This window comes from Prionailurus bengalensis, chromosome B3 (genome assembly GCF_016509475.1).
Source record: "Prionailurus bengalensis isolate Pbe53 chromosome B3, Fcat_Pben_1.1_paternal_pri, whole genome shotgun sequence".
In the NCBI taxonomy this organism is placed as follows: Eukaryota; Metazoa; Chordata; class Mammalia; order Carnivora; family Felidae; genus Prionailurus; species Prionailurus bengalensis.
The window spans coordinates 41,505,107-41,520,296 of NC_057355.1; the positions used below are offsets into that span (position 1 = coordinate 41,505,107).

The window sequence follows — 15,190 nt, forward strand, 5'->3', positions numbered from 1 at the left end:
GTAGAACAATGAGGAAAGCATGTCCCCTCAATAACTTGGGCTTAGGTCACATGGTTTATTCAACGGGAAAAAGTGAGTCTTGGCCCCAACCTCACACTATATAAGACAAATATTTCCAAGTGGCTTTTAGATCTAAATGTGAAAGATAAATCAATAATGTTTCTCTAAGGTAGGAAGAATTTATTCTCTTGGGATAGGTACAGTTTTCTTAAGTGAGTCACAAAAAGCATTCATCATCAAGAAAAAGATTGATAAATTGAACTACATTAAAAAAGAACTTCTCTTCAGCAAAAGTCATTAAGAAAATAAAAAGTCAGAAAGTAAAAAAAATGAGCCACTTAATGGGAGAAGATATGAACAATGCATATAACCAACAGAACATGTAAAGAATTTCTACAAATCCATGAGAAGAAGAGACAACTCATAGAAGAAGTGGGCAAAATGCAAAATAATACAAGAGGATCTCCAAATGGCCAGTAAACATGGAAAATGAGGTCTTCAGCCTCATTAGTCTTCAGAGAAATGAAAATGGAAAACCAGTGAGATATAAATACACCTATTAGAAAGGGTAAAATCGAAAAGACTGTTGGGAAAATGTGAGCACCTAGAAAATGTGGAACACCCAAAACACTCTGCCAGTAAGGAAGTGAATTGGTACAGCTACTTTGGAAAACCATTCAATAGTACCAACCAAAGGTGAATATGAACATACTCTATCACCTAGAAAGCTACTCCTGGGTATATATTCAGCAGAAGTGCTTCTATATGTGCACCAGAAGACATAAGCAAGAACTTCATGGCACTGCTATTTACAATAGCCCCATGCTAGAAACCACCTAATTGTCATCTGTATGGAGAAATGAATTATGGTAGATTTTATTAATATGTCAATGAAAATGAGTATCTACTGCTATAATGCAACAACGTGGATGAGTCTTAAAAGAAGCCAGACACAAAAGATTACAGACTTTATCTTATTTATATAAAGTTCAAAACAGGCAAAACTGATACACAACTTAAAAAGTCATTGGTATTCGTTATTTTTAGGGGTCTAGTGACTGAGAAGAACCCAAGCAGGCTTCTGAGGTGTTGGTAATGTTGGTTCTGTTTGTGAAAACTCACAGTTTGTGAACTTTCTTGTGTATTATACTTAGTTATACTTCCAAGTTCATGAAATTAAAATAAAATAATTAAAATCTTAACAGTTTCCAGCTTAATATTTTTTGACTTATCTTAAGATACATATGGCTAGTAATATTGCAGGTTGACTTTTATTTTAGTTATTGGTACTTTGGCTGATAGGTGGGGCTCCCAGTGGTCCCTTCAGAAATCTGTTTTCTTTATCCATCTGAAGTGTTTTTTCTTTCTTGGCAGTGGTTCCAGCTGTAGCCTGGCTGCTGGCCTGGAGTCTCTGGGGCTTACAGATATCCGAACACTGGTTCGGTTAATGTGCTTGGCCGCAGCAGGGAGAGCTGGCCTTTCTACCAGCCCTTCTGCCATGGCAAGCACCTCAGAACGCTCACGAGGCGGGCACAGCAAGGCCAGTAAGCCCATCTCTTGCCTGGCCTATCTGAGCACAGCAGTGGGATGTCTGGCATCAAACACTCCTAGTGCTGCCAAACTCCTGGTGCAGTTGTGTACACAGGTAAGCTGGTTTTCACTGCTTTTCGTGTTGCGTTATTTCTGACCAATTCTTAAAGAGCCTTTTGAGGTGAAATCTTTTTGTTCCAAAATTATATGTAAAAATTAAACCTGTTTGTTCCAATTGCCTCTTCAGAACTTGATTTCTGCTGCAACAGGTGTAAATCTAACCACGGTCGATGATCCAATTCAGCGAAAGTTTCTACCCAGCTTTCTCCGAGGAATTGCTGAAGAGAATAAGCTTGTAACCTCCCCAAACTTTGTTGTAACTCAGGCCCTTGTGGCATTACTAGCAGACAAGGGGGCCAAACTGAGACCTAACTATGATAAATCTGAAGTTGAAAAGAAAGGTAAGTTTCATACCATTTACCATTTTAAATATACAGTCTTGTAATCAATTTGATGTGTGCTTTTTAAAACGTGTTTTAGAGTTGTTGTAAGTGATAAATTACATAGCGTCATGTATACTTCTTAAGTTCAGATCATAAAAAACTACATGGATCCTTTTTCATGGTGCATGGAAACAGATATTAGAAAATGTACCAAATTAATCTTGGTTTGATTATTCTATTAGATTATGGTTTGAATCACAATAGATAATAATCTTGGTTAGGTGTCCTTAATAAAATTTATGTAAAGATACGGCTATTTTTCTCTTTGTCATAAGATGATAACAGTTTGAAGGGACTCCTTAATCACTATTGTCTCTACCCTTCTCTTCATCAGGACCATTCGGCCGAGATAGATGGGCTTTGGGATCTATCAGCCCAGCCCCTTGACTGGCTGTTATGATCACTTTTGAGCAGCAAAAGCCAAACTCTTACTTTTTAGGGCATGCTGTCTCTGCCCTGGCTTTGAAATTATTTCTGATGCATTCTGAATCTGTGTGTACTTAGAGCAAAGACTCTTGATGTACATAAATGTATATTTGCAATGAATCAGATTTATTAGAGAATGTGATAGGAGATAAATGCTTTATACCTTGTATGCATATCTTAGTGAATTGATTGCTTGCAAAAGTGCTAATTTTTAAAAGATATGGGTTAACCCATTTTTTTTGTTTACCACCACCAGCTCTTACCTGGGCATCATTTCATTGTTTTGTTTAAGCAGGTTTAACTGCCCAATTGTATGCCCATCCTTCCTATGATCCTTCTGCTGTAGGCCCTCTGGAGCTGGCTAATGCCCTGGCAGCCTGCTGCCTCTCCTCCAGGCTGTCCTCACAGCATAGGCAATGGGCTGCTCAACAGCTTGTGCGCACTCTTGCTGCACATGACCGCGACAACCAAACTACTCCCCAAACACTCGCTGATATGGGAGGAGATCTCAGGAAATGCTCCTTTATCAAGTTGGAGGCTCATCAAAACAGAGTATGTATTTTGAGCCCTAAGTATGTTAATCCCCTTATGTAAGATGAAATAGTTTCTGCCCTTCTCTGAGAGCTTAGATCTTAAGTGTCTCTCTCTCTGCCTCGTGCACACACACGCACAATTACCAATATTTGTCTAGTAGTTACCAGCTTTCCTTTCTCTGTATGTTGGGTTGACATAGTAGTGTACAAATAGAAAAATCAGATGGGGGATGAGAAGAAAACCAAGGGAATTACCTCACAAAAGATGAGGGCTTATATGTGCAAGAGGAGAAGAAATTGTTAACCGCTGTGTTAATCTAACTTACCAGACCCTTGAGCATTGACAAGGGCAGTTTAGGAAATGAAGACTGACTTCCGTTATTACCACTTTAAAAGTCACTTCTTAGTCTGTGTTGTTTATTTTGTATAATATATGTTGAAATATTTATACTTTATTGAATTAAATAAACATGTTTAGTAAAGATTCTCATAGGTCTGCAATAACTCAAATGAGTTTAGGCATAGTACTTTAAAGCCATACAAATAGATGTATGTTTACAAGCCAATTAGGAAAGAGTGAAACCATGTATATATTATGCTATAACATGAATATTTTTCTTTTACAATTTTCTGGTAGATTATTTTTTAATTTGATAGATACAGAATGACAAAATCATTTGAATCAAAACTTGCTCAAAAATGTTGGACTTTGTCAGAATGAAATCTTGCCATTTGCGACAACATGGCTGAAGCTGGAGAGTATAATGCTAAACAAAATAAATTAATCAGAGAAAGATAATACCACGATTACACTCATATGTGGAATTTAAGAAACAAAACAAATGAATAAAGGAATAAAAAAGAGACAAGCCAAAGAGTGGACCCTTAACTCTAACAGAACTCTGTAGAGAAGGTTACCAGAAGGGAGGTGGGTGGGAGTGGGAGTGAAATAGGTGAAGGGGTTAAAAGTACACTAATCATGATGAGCACTGAGTAATGTATAGGATTGTTGAATCACTGTATTGTGCACCTGCAATTAATATAACACGGTATGTTAACTATACTAGAATTAAAATAAAAAACTTAATTAAAAATCGTTGGACTTTTTCAACCTTTCTAGGTGATGACTTGTGTTTGGTGTAATAAAAAAGGACTTTTGGCTACAAGTGGCAATGATGGTACCATCCGGGTATGGAATGTTACTAAGAAGCAATATTCACTGCAACAAACCTGTGTGTTCAACAGATTGTGAGTGCTAACATCAGCTCTCATGTGTAACATTTAAAATAAGAGTCCTAAACATGTTTCATCTTGGTTGTATTAATGTAATCACAGTGTCATTAAAAGTTATTACAATTTTTCTTTTATATTTTTCTTAATTTTAATTTGTTTTATTTTTTAGAGAGCAAGAGCCAGGGAGGGGGCAGAGGGAGAAAAAGGGAAAATTAAAAAAAAAATTGTTTTTAATGTTTATATTTGGGAAAGAGAGGGAGACAGAGAACAGGTGAGGGAGGGGTGGGTGGGGGGGAAGACACAGAATCCGAAACAAACTCCAGGCTCTGAGCTGTCAGCACAGAGCCTGATGTGGGGCTTGAACCCACAAACTGGGAGATCATGATCTGAGCCGAAGTCAGATGCTCAACCAACTGAGCCATCCAGGTGCCCTGATTAAGTTTATTTATTTTGAGAGCAGGGGAGAGGCGCAGAGAGAGAGAGAGAGAGAGAGAGAGAGAGAGAAATCCCAAGTAAGCTTTGCACTATCAGCGCAGAGCCCAACATAGGGCTCAATCCCACAAACTGTGAAATCATGACCTGAGCTGAAATCAAGAGTCAGATGCATAACTGTTTGAGCCCACCAGGTGCTCTGAGAGAGAGGATCTTAAGCAGACTCCACACTTAGCATGGACTCCAGTGTGGGGTTTGATCCCACAACCATGGGATCATGACCTGAGCTGAAATCAAGAGTCGGATGCTCAACCATCTGAGCCACCCAGGCCCCCTACAGTTTTTCTTTTAGAATAGTCTTACTATATCTCTGGTGTGTGTTTTTAAATTTCCGGGATAGTAATTAAGAAAATAAAAATTTTAACAGTGTCTTAGAATTAAATCAAGGTCTACTATGCTAGCATTATAAATGCTAAATTCTGTAAAACAGTAGGCTAATATTCCATCATTCTTTAAGGATTATTTAGGAATTAATGATATTTCTTACAGAATGTTAACAGCCTTTATAGTTTTATAGCTGGCATAGGTATTTCCTTTCTGAGAGCTTCCCTAGAGATTAGGCAAACAAGAATCATTGTGCTCTGAATAATAACCAGGTTTACAACCCATAAAGAATCAGAATGTCTTTGTTGAGAAATTATCTACTATGGTAATTGGGTAATCTAAGCATCACTCTTCTTTAATTCTACATTTTTCACACCATGACAAATGCTGGCAAATATGTGATTGTCAAATACTGCTAGCCAAGCTTCTGAAATGAAGAGTCTCTATTATTTACTTCAGTCCATATGAAACCTTTATTTTAAGATTTGAGGTTTTATATATTTTTGGATGATGGGGATTAGAATCCCATATGTGTCTTTTATATTTTAGAGAAGGAGATGCTGAGGAGAGCCTGGGGTCACCCAGTGATCCAAGTTTCTCACCTGTTTCCTGGAGTATCAGTGGCAAATATCTAGCTGGGGCCTTGGAAAAGATGGTGAATATTTGGCAAGTTAATGGTAAGAGTCATGCCAATACTAGCAAATTACTGAAGGTACTTTTTAAGCCTTTTTTTTTTTTCGCTTTCTGAGTCCAAACATTGGCTTCCTTTCACCTTGAAACTCACAGTCTGTTCATCAACTGTGTAGATGTGTGCATATTATAGTTTAAATTAAAGAGGAAATGATCATTTCCTGACTTCTCTTTCTAAGAGTTTTGACTAACCTGGTAATTGTAAGCTAAAAATTCTTTTCACATACTACTATAAGTGTTCAGAATAGGTTTTGAGCTATGAGTTTTCAGTGATGCATTCTTTTGAATCACTTGAAATATTTCTACTAATTTTGTCTAATTCACAGGTACAAACTCATTTCAATTTTTAATGATATGTCTCTGGAAAGTAAAAATTATTATAATCTTAGGCTTATTGCATAATTTTGTTTGTTTTTGCATATTTGAAGAAAGGCTTTTCTATGTTTCACAGATTTGAAGGAAAAGCTAGCCTTAACTCTAGGGAAATTTCTTACGTTAATTTGATTTTCAGTAATTATTAGGAAAGGATGTAAGTGTTTGACATTTCTGCACTGAATATTTTCCTTTACTCCTTTTTATTTTTTTAAAAGTTTGTATTTATTTTTGAGAGAGAGAACGTGAGCAGGGGAAGGGAACAGAGGATCAGAAGCAGGCTCCGCACTGACAGCAGTGAGCCTGATGTGGAGCTCATGAACCATGCATCATGACCTAAGCCAAAGTCCGATGCTCAACCGACTGAGCTACCCAGGCGCCCCTCCTTTACTCCTTCTTTAATAAAGCTATCACTTTGAAGCATCTGAGTGGCTCAGTCGGTTAAGCATCCGACTTCATCTCAGGTCATGATCACACAGTTTGTGGTTTGAGCCTCATATTGGGCTCTCTGCTGACAGCTCAGAGTCTGGAGCCTACTTTGGATTCTGTGTCTCCCTGTTTCTCTGCCCCTCCTCCATTCACACTCTGTCACAATTCTCTCTTTCAAAAATAAATAAACTTTAAAATAAATAAAGCTGTCATTTTTGTCCCATTAGTAGTTATAGGAAAGCCTGTGAATTTGATAATCATATATAGTATATAAATGAAGGATCCTGCCTTATAATTGTATTTATTAATACACTATTATGAAATTGAGGACTGCCTTGAGTGAATATTAGAATTAATATTTTTGTATTATTGTTTTTAAGGATTAAGTAACTAGTTAACATTTTCTCCCTCTTTAGGAGGTAAAGGATTAGTAGATATTCAGCCTCATTGGGTATCTGCCCTGGCATGGCCAGAAGAGGGTCCAGCTACAGCCTGGTCAGGAGAGTCTCCAGAATTATTGTTGGTGGGACGGATGGATGGCTCTCTAGGACTGATAGAAGTTGTTGATGTATCCACCATGCACCGTCGAGAATTGGAACATTGCTATCGAAAAGATGGTAAATGACTTGCGTCTCATTAAGAAAGTATTTCCCCCAATCAAAAAACTTATTTTTTTTGGCACTTGCTTTCAAAAATGCAGAGTTAATATTACTTTTGGCTTTGTTTTCTAAATTTTCCAGTTGGTATTTCGTTTTAGTTAGTTACTACGTTGAAAGATAATTCCCTCCCAACATCTACCACATACCTCTGCCAAAATGAGATCTAATAGTATTGTATTAGTCATTCATCCTTTGTGTGAGTGTCTGAAACTTAAGTGGGGCTGCCAATTTCCCTTGAAAGTTAGGAATGTCCAAGAGAAAAGAATTATAATCATTGGTAGAGATGAAATTGTTAACAAATGAAATTGAGGAAATGGAAGGAGGAGGAGGGACGTTCCTGGTATGACAAGAGAGTGTAGGAAGTCTCCTTTCATTTATTTTCTGTGTTCCCTTTGGATGCATAGACATCTTACTACATGGTTTTTTTAATTGTTTGGGGGGAGTGGAGTATTTCACAGATCACGGTCCCAGCTTAAATGGCACAGAATAGAACAAGTGTTTTTTAAATTTAGGGTTTTTTTTTTTTTAAATAGGTAATACCTTCATGGGGTTCAAAAATCTTAAAGTTTAAGAAGATAGGCAGTGAAAAGTCTTTTTCCCATCCACTCATTCCACATGTCCCCATTCTACTCCCACAGATAAATACTGTTTCTTACTTTTCTTGTAGTTTTCCAGAGTTATGTGTACTTGAAGAAGCAAATATGAATGTAGATTGTTAGAACATGTTTGGTAAAATATGGAAACACATAGAGTAAGGAATATTAAGCAAAAGAAGGGACAGATAATTTTCTTTCTGTGATGGATTATTTCATTTCTCAGTTTCATAGTAGATTCTGGTCCAAAAGGAAGGAACCTGGTACATGGACTTGGAATCAGCAAGGAATTTAACTTTTCAGTAATCATCTGAAAAGAATAAAAGGTTAAAAATGAGGTAGTCCTTGTCACTTATTATAATACTTTTAAAGTAAGTTACACAGAATCCCTGCTCTCAGCCTACCTTTTATCTAATAAATGCATCAAAGAGATGTTTGGAAATTTACTTGGAGTGGTTGTGGTAGCATATGTTGCAAAAATATGTCTTTTAAGTTAGACAGTGACATATGAGTGTCATATTTTTTTCTTAAAAAAATTTTTTTTTTAATCGTGTTAGTGTCTGTAACTTGCATTGCTTGGTTCAGTGAAGACAGACCATTTGCAGTAGGATTTTTTGATGGAAAATTGTTACTGGGAACGAAGGAACCACTTGAGAAAGGAGGCATTGTTCTAATTGATGCACATAAGGTAAAAACATCTTTCCCAGATGGTTACTTTTTCTTGTTTTTTTACTATAGTATTGCTTGATACTAGTTTTCTTTAAACTTTCTTAACATAGTTCACTTATGATTTCATATTCTATTGTTACACAAAATCTTTTGACCATGTATATACATGGAAAGGTCTGTGTAAGAAAGCCATCAAGCCAAGAAAGAAGTAAAACCAAAACAGTAAAATAGGAGTACCCTTGGAACACCCCCTGTCATGCTAGAAATTCCATCTGTGAAGAATGATTCCTTTACCTTAAAAAGGGTTGCTGGTTCTAATGCTTACAGGGCCATCTAGGCAAAACATAAGTGCATGAAGGCAGGGGTTGAAAGTGTGAAGGAGGGTAAAAATAAAAAAATGTCAGAAGAACACGACGGCAACCATGTAAACATACAATATGTCTTAGATTCTCATAATGTTTGCTATTTTGGTATGAAGGATGCTTTTTTTTAAGTTTCTTTTTCATTATTCTAATGATTACAAGTCAATAATTCTGAATTCCTTCTGAATCAGAATTTCCTAGTTCATTCATTCAACTAACATTTACTGAGCTTTGACTGTAGCAAGTGTATATAATGCAGATTATATTAAAGGGTGAGTTGTCTTGTGATTGGGAATGATATGACGGTATCTTATTTGCATAAAATGTTGATTTCAAAATAATTGAGTAATGGAAGTATAGGTCATAAATTACTGAGTTTTTTTTTTCTCTCCCTGTCATTTTAAGGATACTCTTGTTAGTATGAAGTGGGACCCAACAGGTCATATTCTTATGACATGTGCCAAAGAAGAAAATGTGAAACTCTGGGGGCCTATTTCAGGATGCTGGCGCTGTCTACATTCACTCTGCCATCCATCTATTGTAAATGGCATTGCTTGGTGCAGCCTCCCTGGGAAAGGATCCAAATTGCATTTACTGATGGCTACGTATGTTATAAATTTGTGTGTGTGTGTGTGTGTGTGTCTTAATTTTTATATTATTATGGACTGTTACTTGCGCTAAATATGGCTTTTCAGTGGTCTTAAACAGTTTGCCTGTTACTATTCTTATAATGTATAATTCCATAAGATTACCTTAGAGAAATAAGGCAAAATATGGAAGTTGGAATGCTCCTTATCTGGGTGTGATGTTGCTAGAATATCGATCCTTCTTGTAATTCTTGTAAAAGATTATAGCATATACCTATTGCAAATAATTTTTAAAATAATATTGTAACAGTTTTATCAGGTCTTTAATTGATTGCTCTTTGAAAGTATATTTACTTCTGCATATTGACATGTGTTTTGGTTTTACATGATTAATTTTTAAGTGGCTGTCAGAGTGGCTTGGTATGTGTTTGGCGTATTCCACAAGATACCACACAGACCAGTGTGACTAGTTCAGAAGGATGGTGGGACCAGGAGTCAAATTGCCAGGTAAATGTTCTGGTGCTTTTGAAGACCTTATCTGAAACCAAAGATGGTTTGTGTTATCAAAGTAATCCTCCTTTGATTACCGAGATACTCACTACTCAGTATCTTAAAGGGCAAGATCCATGAATAATTGTCAGAAACATGAATAATTGTCATACTTTGTGTGTTTTCTGAATTGGCCTTATTTTTTATAAGTCAGGACAGCATGATTGCTTGTTAAAGTGAGACATTCAAGATACACTGAGTGGTGATCATTTATAGTAATGGATATTATTTGGTACTACAGATAGAGAAGTCCTAAATCTTTGGTACAGTGAAATGGGAACACCACAGGAACACCCCTGTCCAAAGTATCTGCTGCTGATACCACATTCCACCTATGAAGAACAATTCCTTTAACTTCAAAGGAGGTTACAGGGGGTGCCTGGGTGGCTCAGTCTGTTAAGTATCCCACTCTTGATTTCGGCTTAGGTCATGATTTCACAGTTGGTGAGTTCAAGCCCTGCACTGGGCTCTGTGCAGACAGCACAGAGCCGCTTAGGATTCTCTGTCTTCCTTTCTTTCTGCCCCTCCCCTGATCGCATTCTCTCTCTCTCTCTCTCTCTCTCTCTCTCTCTCAAAAATAAATAAACATTTTTAAAAAAATGATTTAAGGGGCGCCTGGGTGGCGCAGTCGGTTAAGCGTCCGACTTCAGCCAGGACACGATCTCGCGGTCCGTGAGTTTGAGCCCCGCGTCAGGCTCTGGGCTGATGGCTCAGAGCCTGGAGCCTGTTTCCGATTCTGTGTCTCCCTCTCTCTCTCTGCCCCTCCCCCGTTCATGCTCTGTCTCTCTCTGTCCCAAAAATAAATAAACGTTGAAAAAAAAATTAAAAAAAAAAAGATTTAAAAAAAGTTTACAGATTCAGATAGATGCTTATAAGGCCATCTAAACAAGCAACATAAACTCAAAAAGCTGGGAGTTGGTGTGGAGAGGGTAAAAACAAAAAACCTAGAAACACACATGCTTTCTATAAAGGACACGGCTGCCAGAGAATTGATTGCCGCCATCCAGAAATGAGGCTATTGTTACCAGATTGTCTCTTTTTTTCCTGATAGAAGCCAGAAGCCCAGCATTTTAAGTCAAATCTCCCAATATTAAACATTGGCACCTGACTTAAAATTATTTAAAATACTTGGTGGCCAGTCATATGGCATCCCTGAGCTAACGGTTTGCACCTTCTGTTGCTCTTTCTTTTTGCTCATGATACAAATACCCCTGGAAGAAATATACCTTATGTTATATCTGGATAAATAAGTACATCTGGTAATATACACTGTCATAACTAGAAGGAAGAGGGAGCTTAAGGACAGGAACAAAGAGGTTAAGAGGGAGAGGTAAATAGCTCACTAATGAGAGGAAAATATAGAAGTAGAATTGGGAGGGACATCTGGGTGGCTCAGTTAAGCATCTGACTTCAGCTCAGGTCATGATCTTGCAGTTGGTAAGTTCGAGCCCCACACTGGGCTCTGTGCTGACAGGTGCTCACAGCTCACTGCCTGGAGCCTGCTTCATTCTGTGTCTCCCTCTCTCTCTGCCCTTCCCCTGCTCTCAAAAATAATAATAAACATTAAAAAAATTTTTTCTTAATGAAAAAGAAGTGGAAATGGAGGCACTAAAGATAAATCTGATTTTCTGTTTGTACTAGAGAGTAGCCCTTTGGACCTATCTCACTTCTAAAACGTGCAAGGCAGGGGCACCTGGGTGGTTCAGTTGGTTAAGCTTCCAACTCTTGATTTCAGCTCAGGTGATAATCTCATGGTTTGTGGGTTCAAGCCCTGCTTTGGGCTCTATGCTGACAGTGCAGAGCGTGCTTGGGATCCTCTTTCTGTGCCCCTCCACCTCTCGTGTTCTCTGTCTCTGTCTCTCTCTCTCCCTCCCTCATCAAATAAATTAACTTAAAAAAATTAAAACGTGCAAGATGCAACAATGCAAACATGAAATTAGACACCACGTAACAGACAGAACCATTGGCCATCAAAAAGAAGAGCCTGTTTATATAGAACCAACATGTGCAATTCATGAATTTTAGGAGCTAAAAATGAAAATTACATAAAGCTAAATTTAAAAATTAAAACACTCATTAAAAAGCAGAAGTTAGGATTTTTCTATCTCTGAGGGATAATTGGAACTTAAAATTATAATTTCTGCCGGTTTGAAGAATAGGAAATTCACTTAGAAGGGTGTCAAAAAATATGAACTCAGTTTCAGAGGAGCCAAGGAGAACCACGTTGTTATTTTATTATTTTCTCAAGGTAAACCTATGAGAGAGTTGTCCTTCCCTCTTGCCCAGTTTTTTACTGAAATATAAAATTTCCAAGAATGAATTATAAATCTTGAATCTATAAGTTTGTTTTAATTTCAATATATGCTAAAAATCAAAATGAATTGCAGGATGGATATAGGAAATCAGCCGGAGCCAAATGTGTTTATCAGCTGCGGGGACACATCACCCCTGTCCGGACTGTTGCCTTTAGTTCTGATGGGTTGGCCCTCGTGTCTGGTGGACTAGGTGGGCTCATGAACATTTGGTCTTTAAGGGTAAGAGTACAGATGTTATTTTTATCTTAAGAAATGTTTGTGCATTAACTTACATATGGTAAAAATTAACCCAACCATCCCTAGGAGTATTTTGTGTACTAATACTTTGGGTACTGAAGAAACTCCTTTCAGAATTCTCCACTCTTTAATTTTTCTTATTGATATATTTTTAAAGTCATCTAGAAAAGGCCCCAGAAAATTGGGTAGTACCTATATAATTAGACGTTGCTAAATTTCACTAGAGTATATAGATTTTTTTCTAAAATGTTTTTGTGAATGTGAAGTGTGTAAATTTAAAATGTCTGGCACAAAAACAGACACTCAGATCATTGGAACAGAATAGAGAACCCAGAAATGGACCCACAAATGTATGGCCAACTCATCTTTGACAAAGCGGAAAAGAATATCCAATAGAATAAAGACAGTCTCTTCAGCAAGTGGTGCTGGGAAAACTGGACAGCGACATGCAGAAAAATGAACCTGGACCACTTTCTTATACCATACACAAAAATAAACTCAAAATGGATGAAAGACCTAAATGTAAGATGGGAAGCCATCAAAATCTTCGAGGAGAAAGTAGGCAAAAACCTCTTTGACCTCAGTTGCAGCAACTTCTTACTCAACACATCTCCAGAGGCAAGGGAAACAAAAGCAAAACTGAACTTTTTGGAACCTTATCAAAATAAAAAGCTGCTGGACAGCGAAGGAAACAATCAGCAAAACTAAAAGGCAACCGACGGAATGGGAGAAGATATTTGCAAATGACGTATCAGATAAAGGGTTGGTATCCAAAATCTTTAAAGAACTTACCAAACTCAACACCCAAGAAACAAATATTCCAGTGAAGAAATAGGCAAAAGTCATGAATAATCACTTCTCCAAAGAAGACATCCAGGGGCGCCTACGTAGCTCAGTTGGTTGGGGGATCGACTTTGGCTCAGATCATGATCTCACAGTTTGTGAGTTCGAGCCCTGCATCGGGCTCTGTGCTGACAGCTCAGAGCCCGGAGCCTATTTCAGATTCTGTGTCTCCCCCTCTCTCTGTCCCTCTCCTGTTCATTCTCTGTGTCTCTGTGTCTCTCTCTCTCAATAATAAATAAACGTTAAAAAAAAAGAATTCAAAGAAGACATCCAGATGGCCAACCAACATATGAAAAAATGTTCCACATCAGTCATCATCAGGGAAATACAAATCAAAACCACAAGGAGATACCACCTCACACCTGTCAGAATGGCTAACATTAACAACTCAGGCAACAACAGATGTTGGCGAGGATGCGGAGAAAGAGGATCTCTTTTGTATTGCTAGTGGGAATGCCAACTGGTGCAGCCATTTTGGAAAACAGTATGGAGGTTCCTCAAAAAATTAAAAATAGAACTTCCCTACAACCCAGCAATAGCACTACTAGGTATTTATCTAAGGGATACAGGTGTGCTGTTTCGAAGGGACACATGCACCCCCATGTTTATAGCAGCACTATCGACAATAGCCAAAGTATGGAAAGAGCCCAAATGTCCATCGATGGATGAATGGATAAAGAGGATGTGGTGTATATATATACAATGGAGTATTACTCGGTAATCAAAAAAAGTGAAATCTTGCCATTTGCAACTATGTGGATACAACTAGAGGGTATTACGCTAAGTGAAATTAGAGAAAGACAAATATCATGTGACTTCACTCATATGAGGACTTTAAGACACAGAACAAATGAACACAATGGAAGAGAAGCAAAAATAACATAAAAACAGGGAGGGGGAGAAAACATAAGAGACTCTTAAATACAGAGAACAAACAGAGGGTTACTAGAGGGGTTGTTGGAGGGGGGATGGGCTAAATGGGTAAGGGGCATTAAGGAATCCTGAAGTCCTGAAATCATTGTTGCACTGTATGCTAACTTGGATGTAAATTTAAAAAATAAAATAAAATGAAAAAAAAAATGTAAATAATGACTAAGGTTAAGTAATGTGTACTGATATAACTACTTCTCATTTTAGGATGGCTCTGTCTTGCAAACTGTAGTGATAGGCTCTGGAGCTATTCAGACCACAGTATGGATTCCAGATGTCGGGGTAGCTGCTTGCTCAAATAGATCGAAGGTACTTTTACAATTCTCTAAAGTCGTAGGGGATAAGTCTATAAGGTACCTTAGAAATCATAGTCTAAGTAGCCTGCTTTACAGGGGAGAAAACTCATATCCAGAGGGATTATTATTTGCCTAAGATAATACAACTATTTTGTGACAGAAGGAAAACTAGAACCCAGGCCTCCTGATTTATAATCTAGTACTCTTCTTACCATACCCTAGATTTTGGCGAAATGCCTAATCATCAAACGACTTAAGTTCCGTTGGAAGTTATAAAGTAGATTTTTACTTTCTGCCATGACTTTTGAGATAACAGTAAATTGTCTCAAAAGAATTTTCTTTAAAAAGTAGGACCACAGGACCACCCCAAAGACCTTTAACTCGAGTATACAAAATGTATCTTGACTTTCAAATTTAATATTCTAGTTAAAAAAATACTTACTGCATACACACACGCACACACACAAATATGTATACGTGTATACATACTAGCCCCCTTCTGCGAAGTAAGTCAGAGATGACATTATCTCCTGCAGTCTTGCTCTTCATACCCTTAATGAATAGAGCCAATGTGCTGCTTTGGTTTATTTTTTATGTAGGTAAAAGATACTAAAATTG

General features: G+C 37.5%; 1 protein-coding gene across 17 annotated transcripts in view; it reads left to right on the forward strand.

The window, feature by feature from the left end:
- Nucleotides 1–15,190, forward strand: part of HERC1 (HECT and RLD domain containing E3 ubiquitin protein ligase family member 1) — a 193,301-nt gene that overhangs the window by 153,013 nt on the left and 25,098 nt on the right. For 14 of the 17 annotated variants that reach the window (XM_043555213.1, XM_043555218.1, XM_043555205.1 and 11 more), the window contains exons 49-59: nucleotides 1,375–1,645; nucleotides 1,778–1,991; nucleotides 2,755–3,011; nucleotides 4,113–4,240; nucleotides 5,591–5,718; nucleotides 6,949–7,149; nucleotides 8,342–8,472; nucleotides 9,221–9,420; nucleotides 9,804–9,909; nucleotides 12,339–12,485; nucleotides 14,484–14,585. In XM_043555213.1, the coding sequence (XP_043411148.1) occupies nucleotides 1,375–1,645; nucleotides 1,778–1,991; nucleotides 2,755–3,011; nucleotides 4,113–4,240; nucleotides 5,591–5,718; nucleotides 6,949–7,149; nucleotides 8,342–8,472; nucleotides 9,221–9,420; nucleotides 9,804–9,909; nucleotides 12,339–12,485; nucleotides 14,484–14,585 (1,885 nt within the window). The remainder of the gene's footprint in view (nucleotides 1–1,374; nucleotides 1,646–1,777; nucleotides 1,992–2,754; nucleotides 3,012–4,112; nucleotides 4,241–5,590; nucleotides 5,719–6,948; nucleotides 7,150–8,341; nucleotides 8,473–9,220; nucleotides 9,421–9,803; nucleotides 9,910–12,338; nucleotides 12,486–14,483; nucleotides 14,586–15,190) is intronic. The other 3 variants (XM_043555215.1, XM_043555220.1, XM_043555221.1) reach the window with 1 other exon arrangement.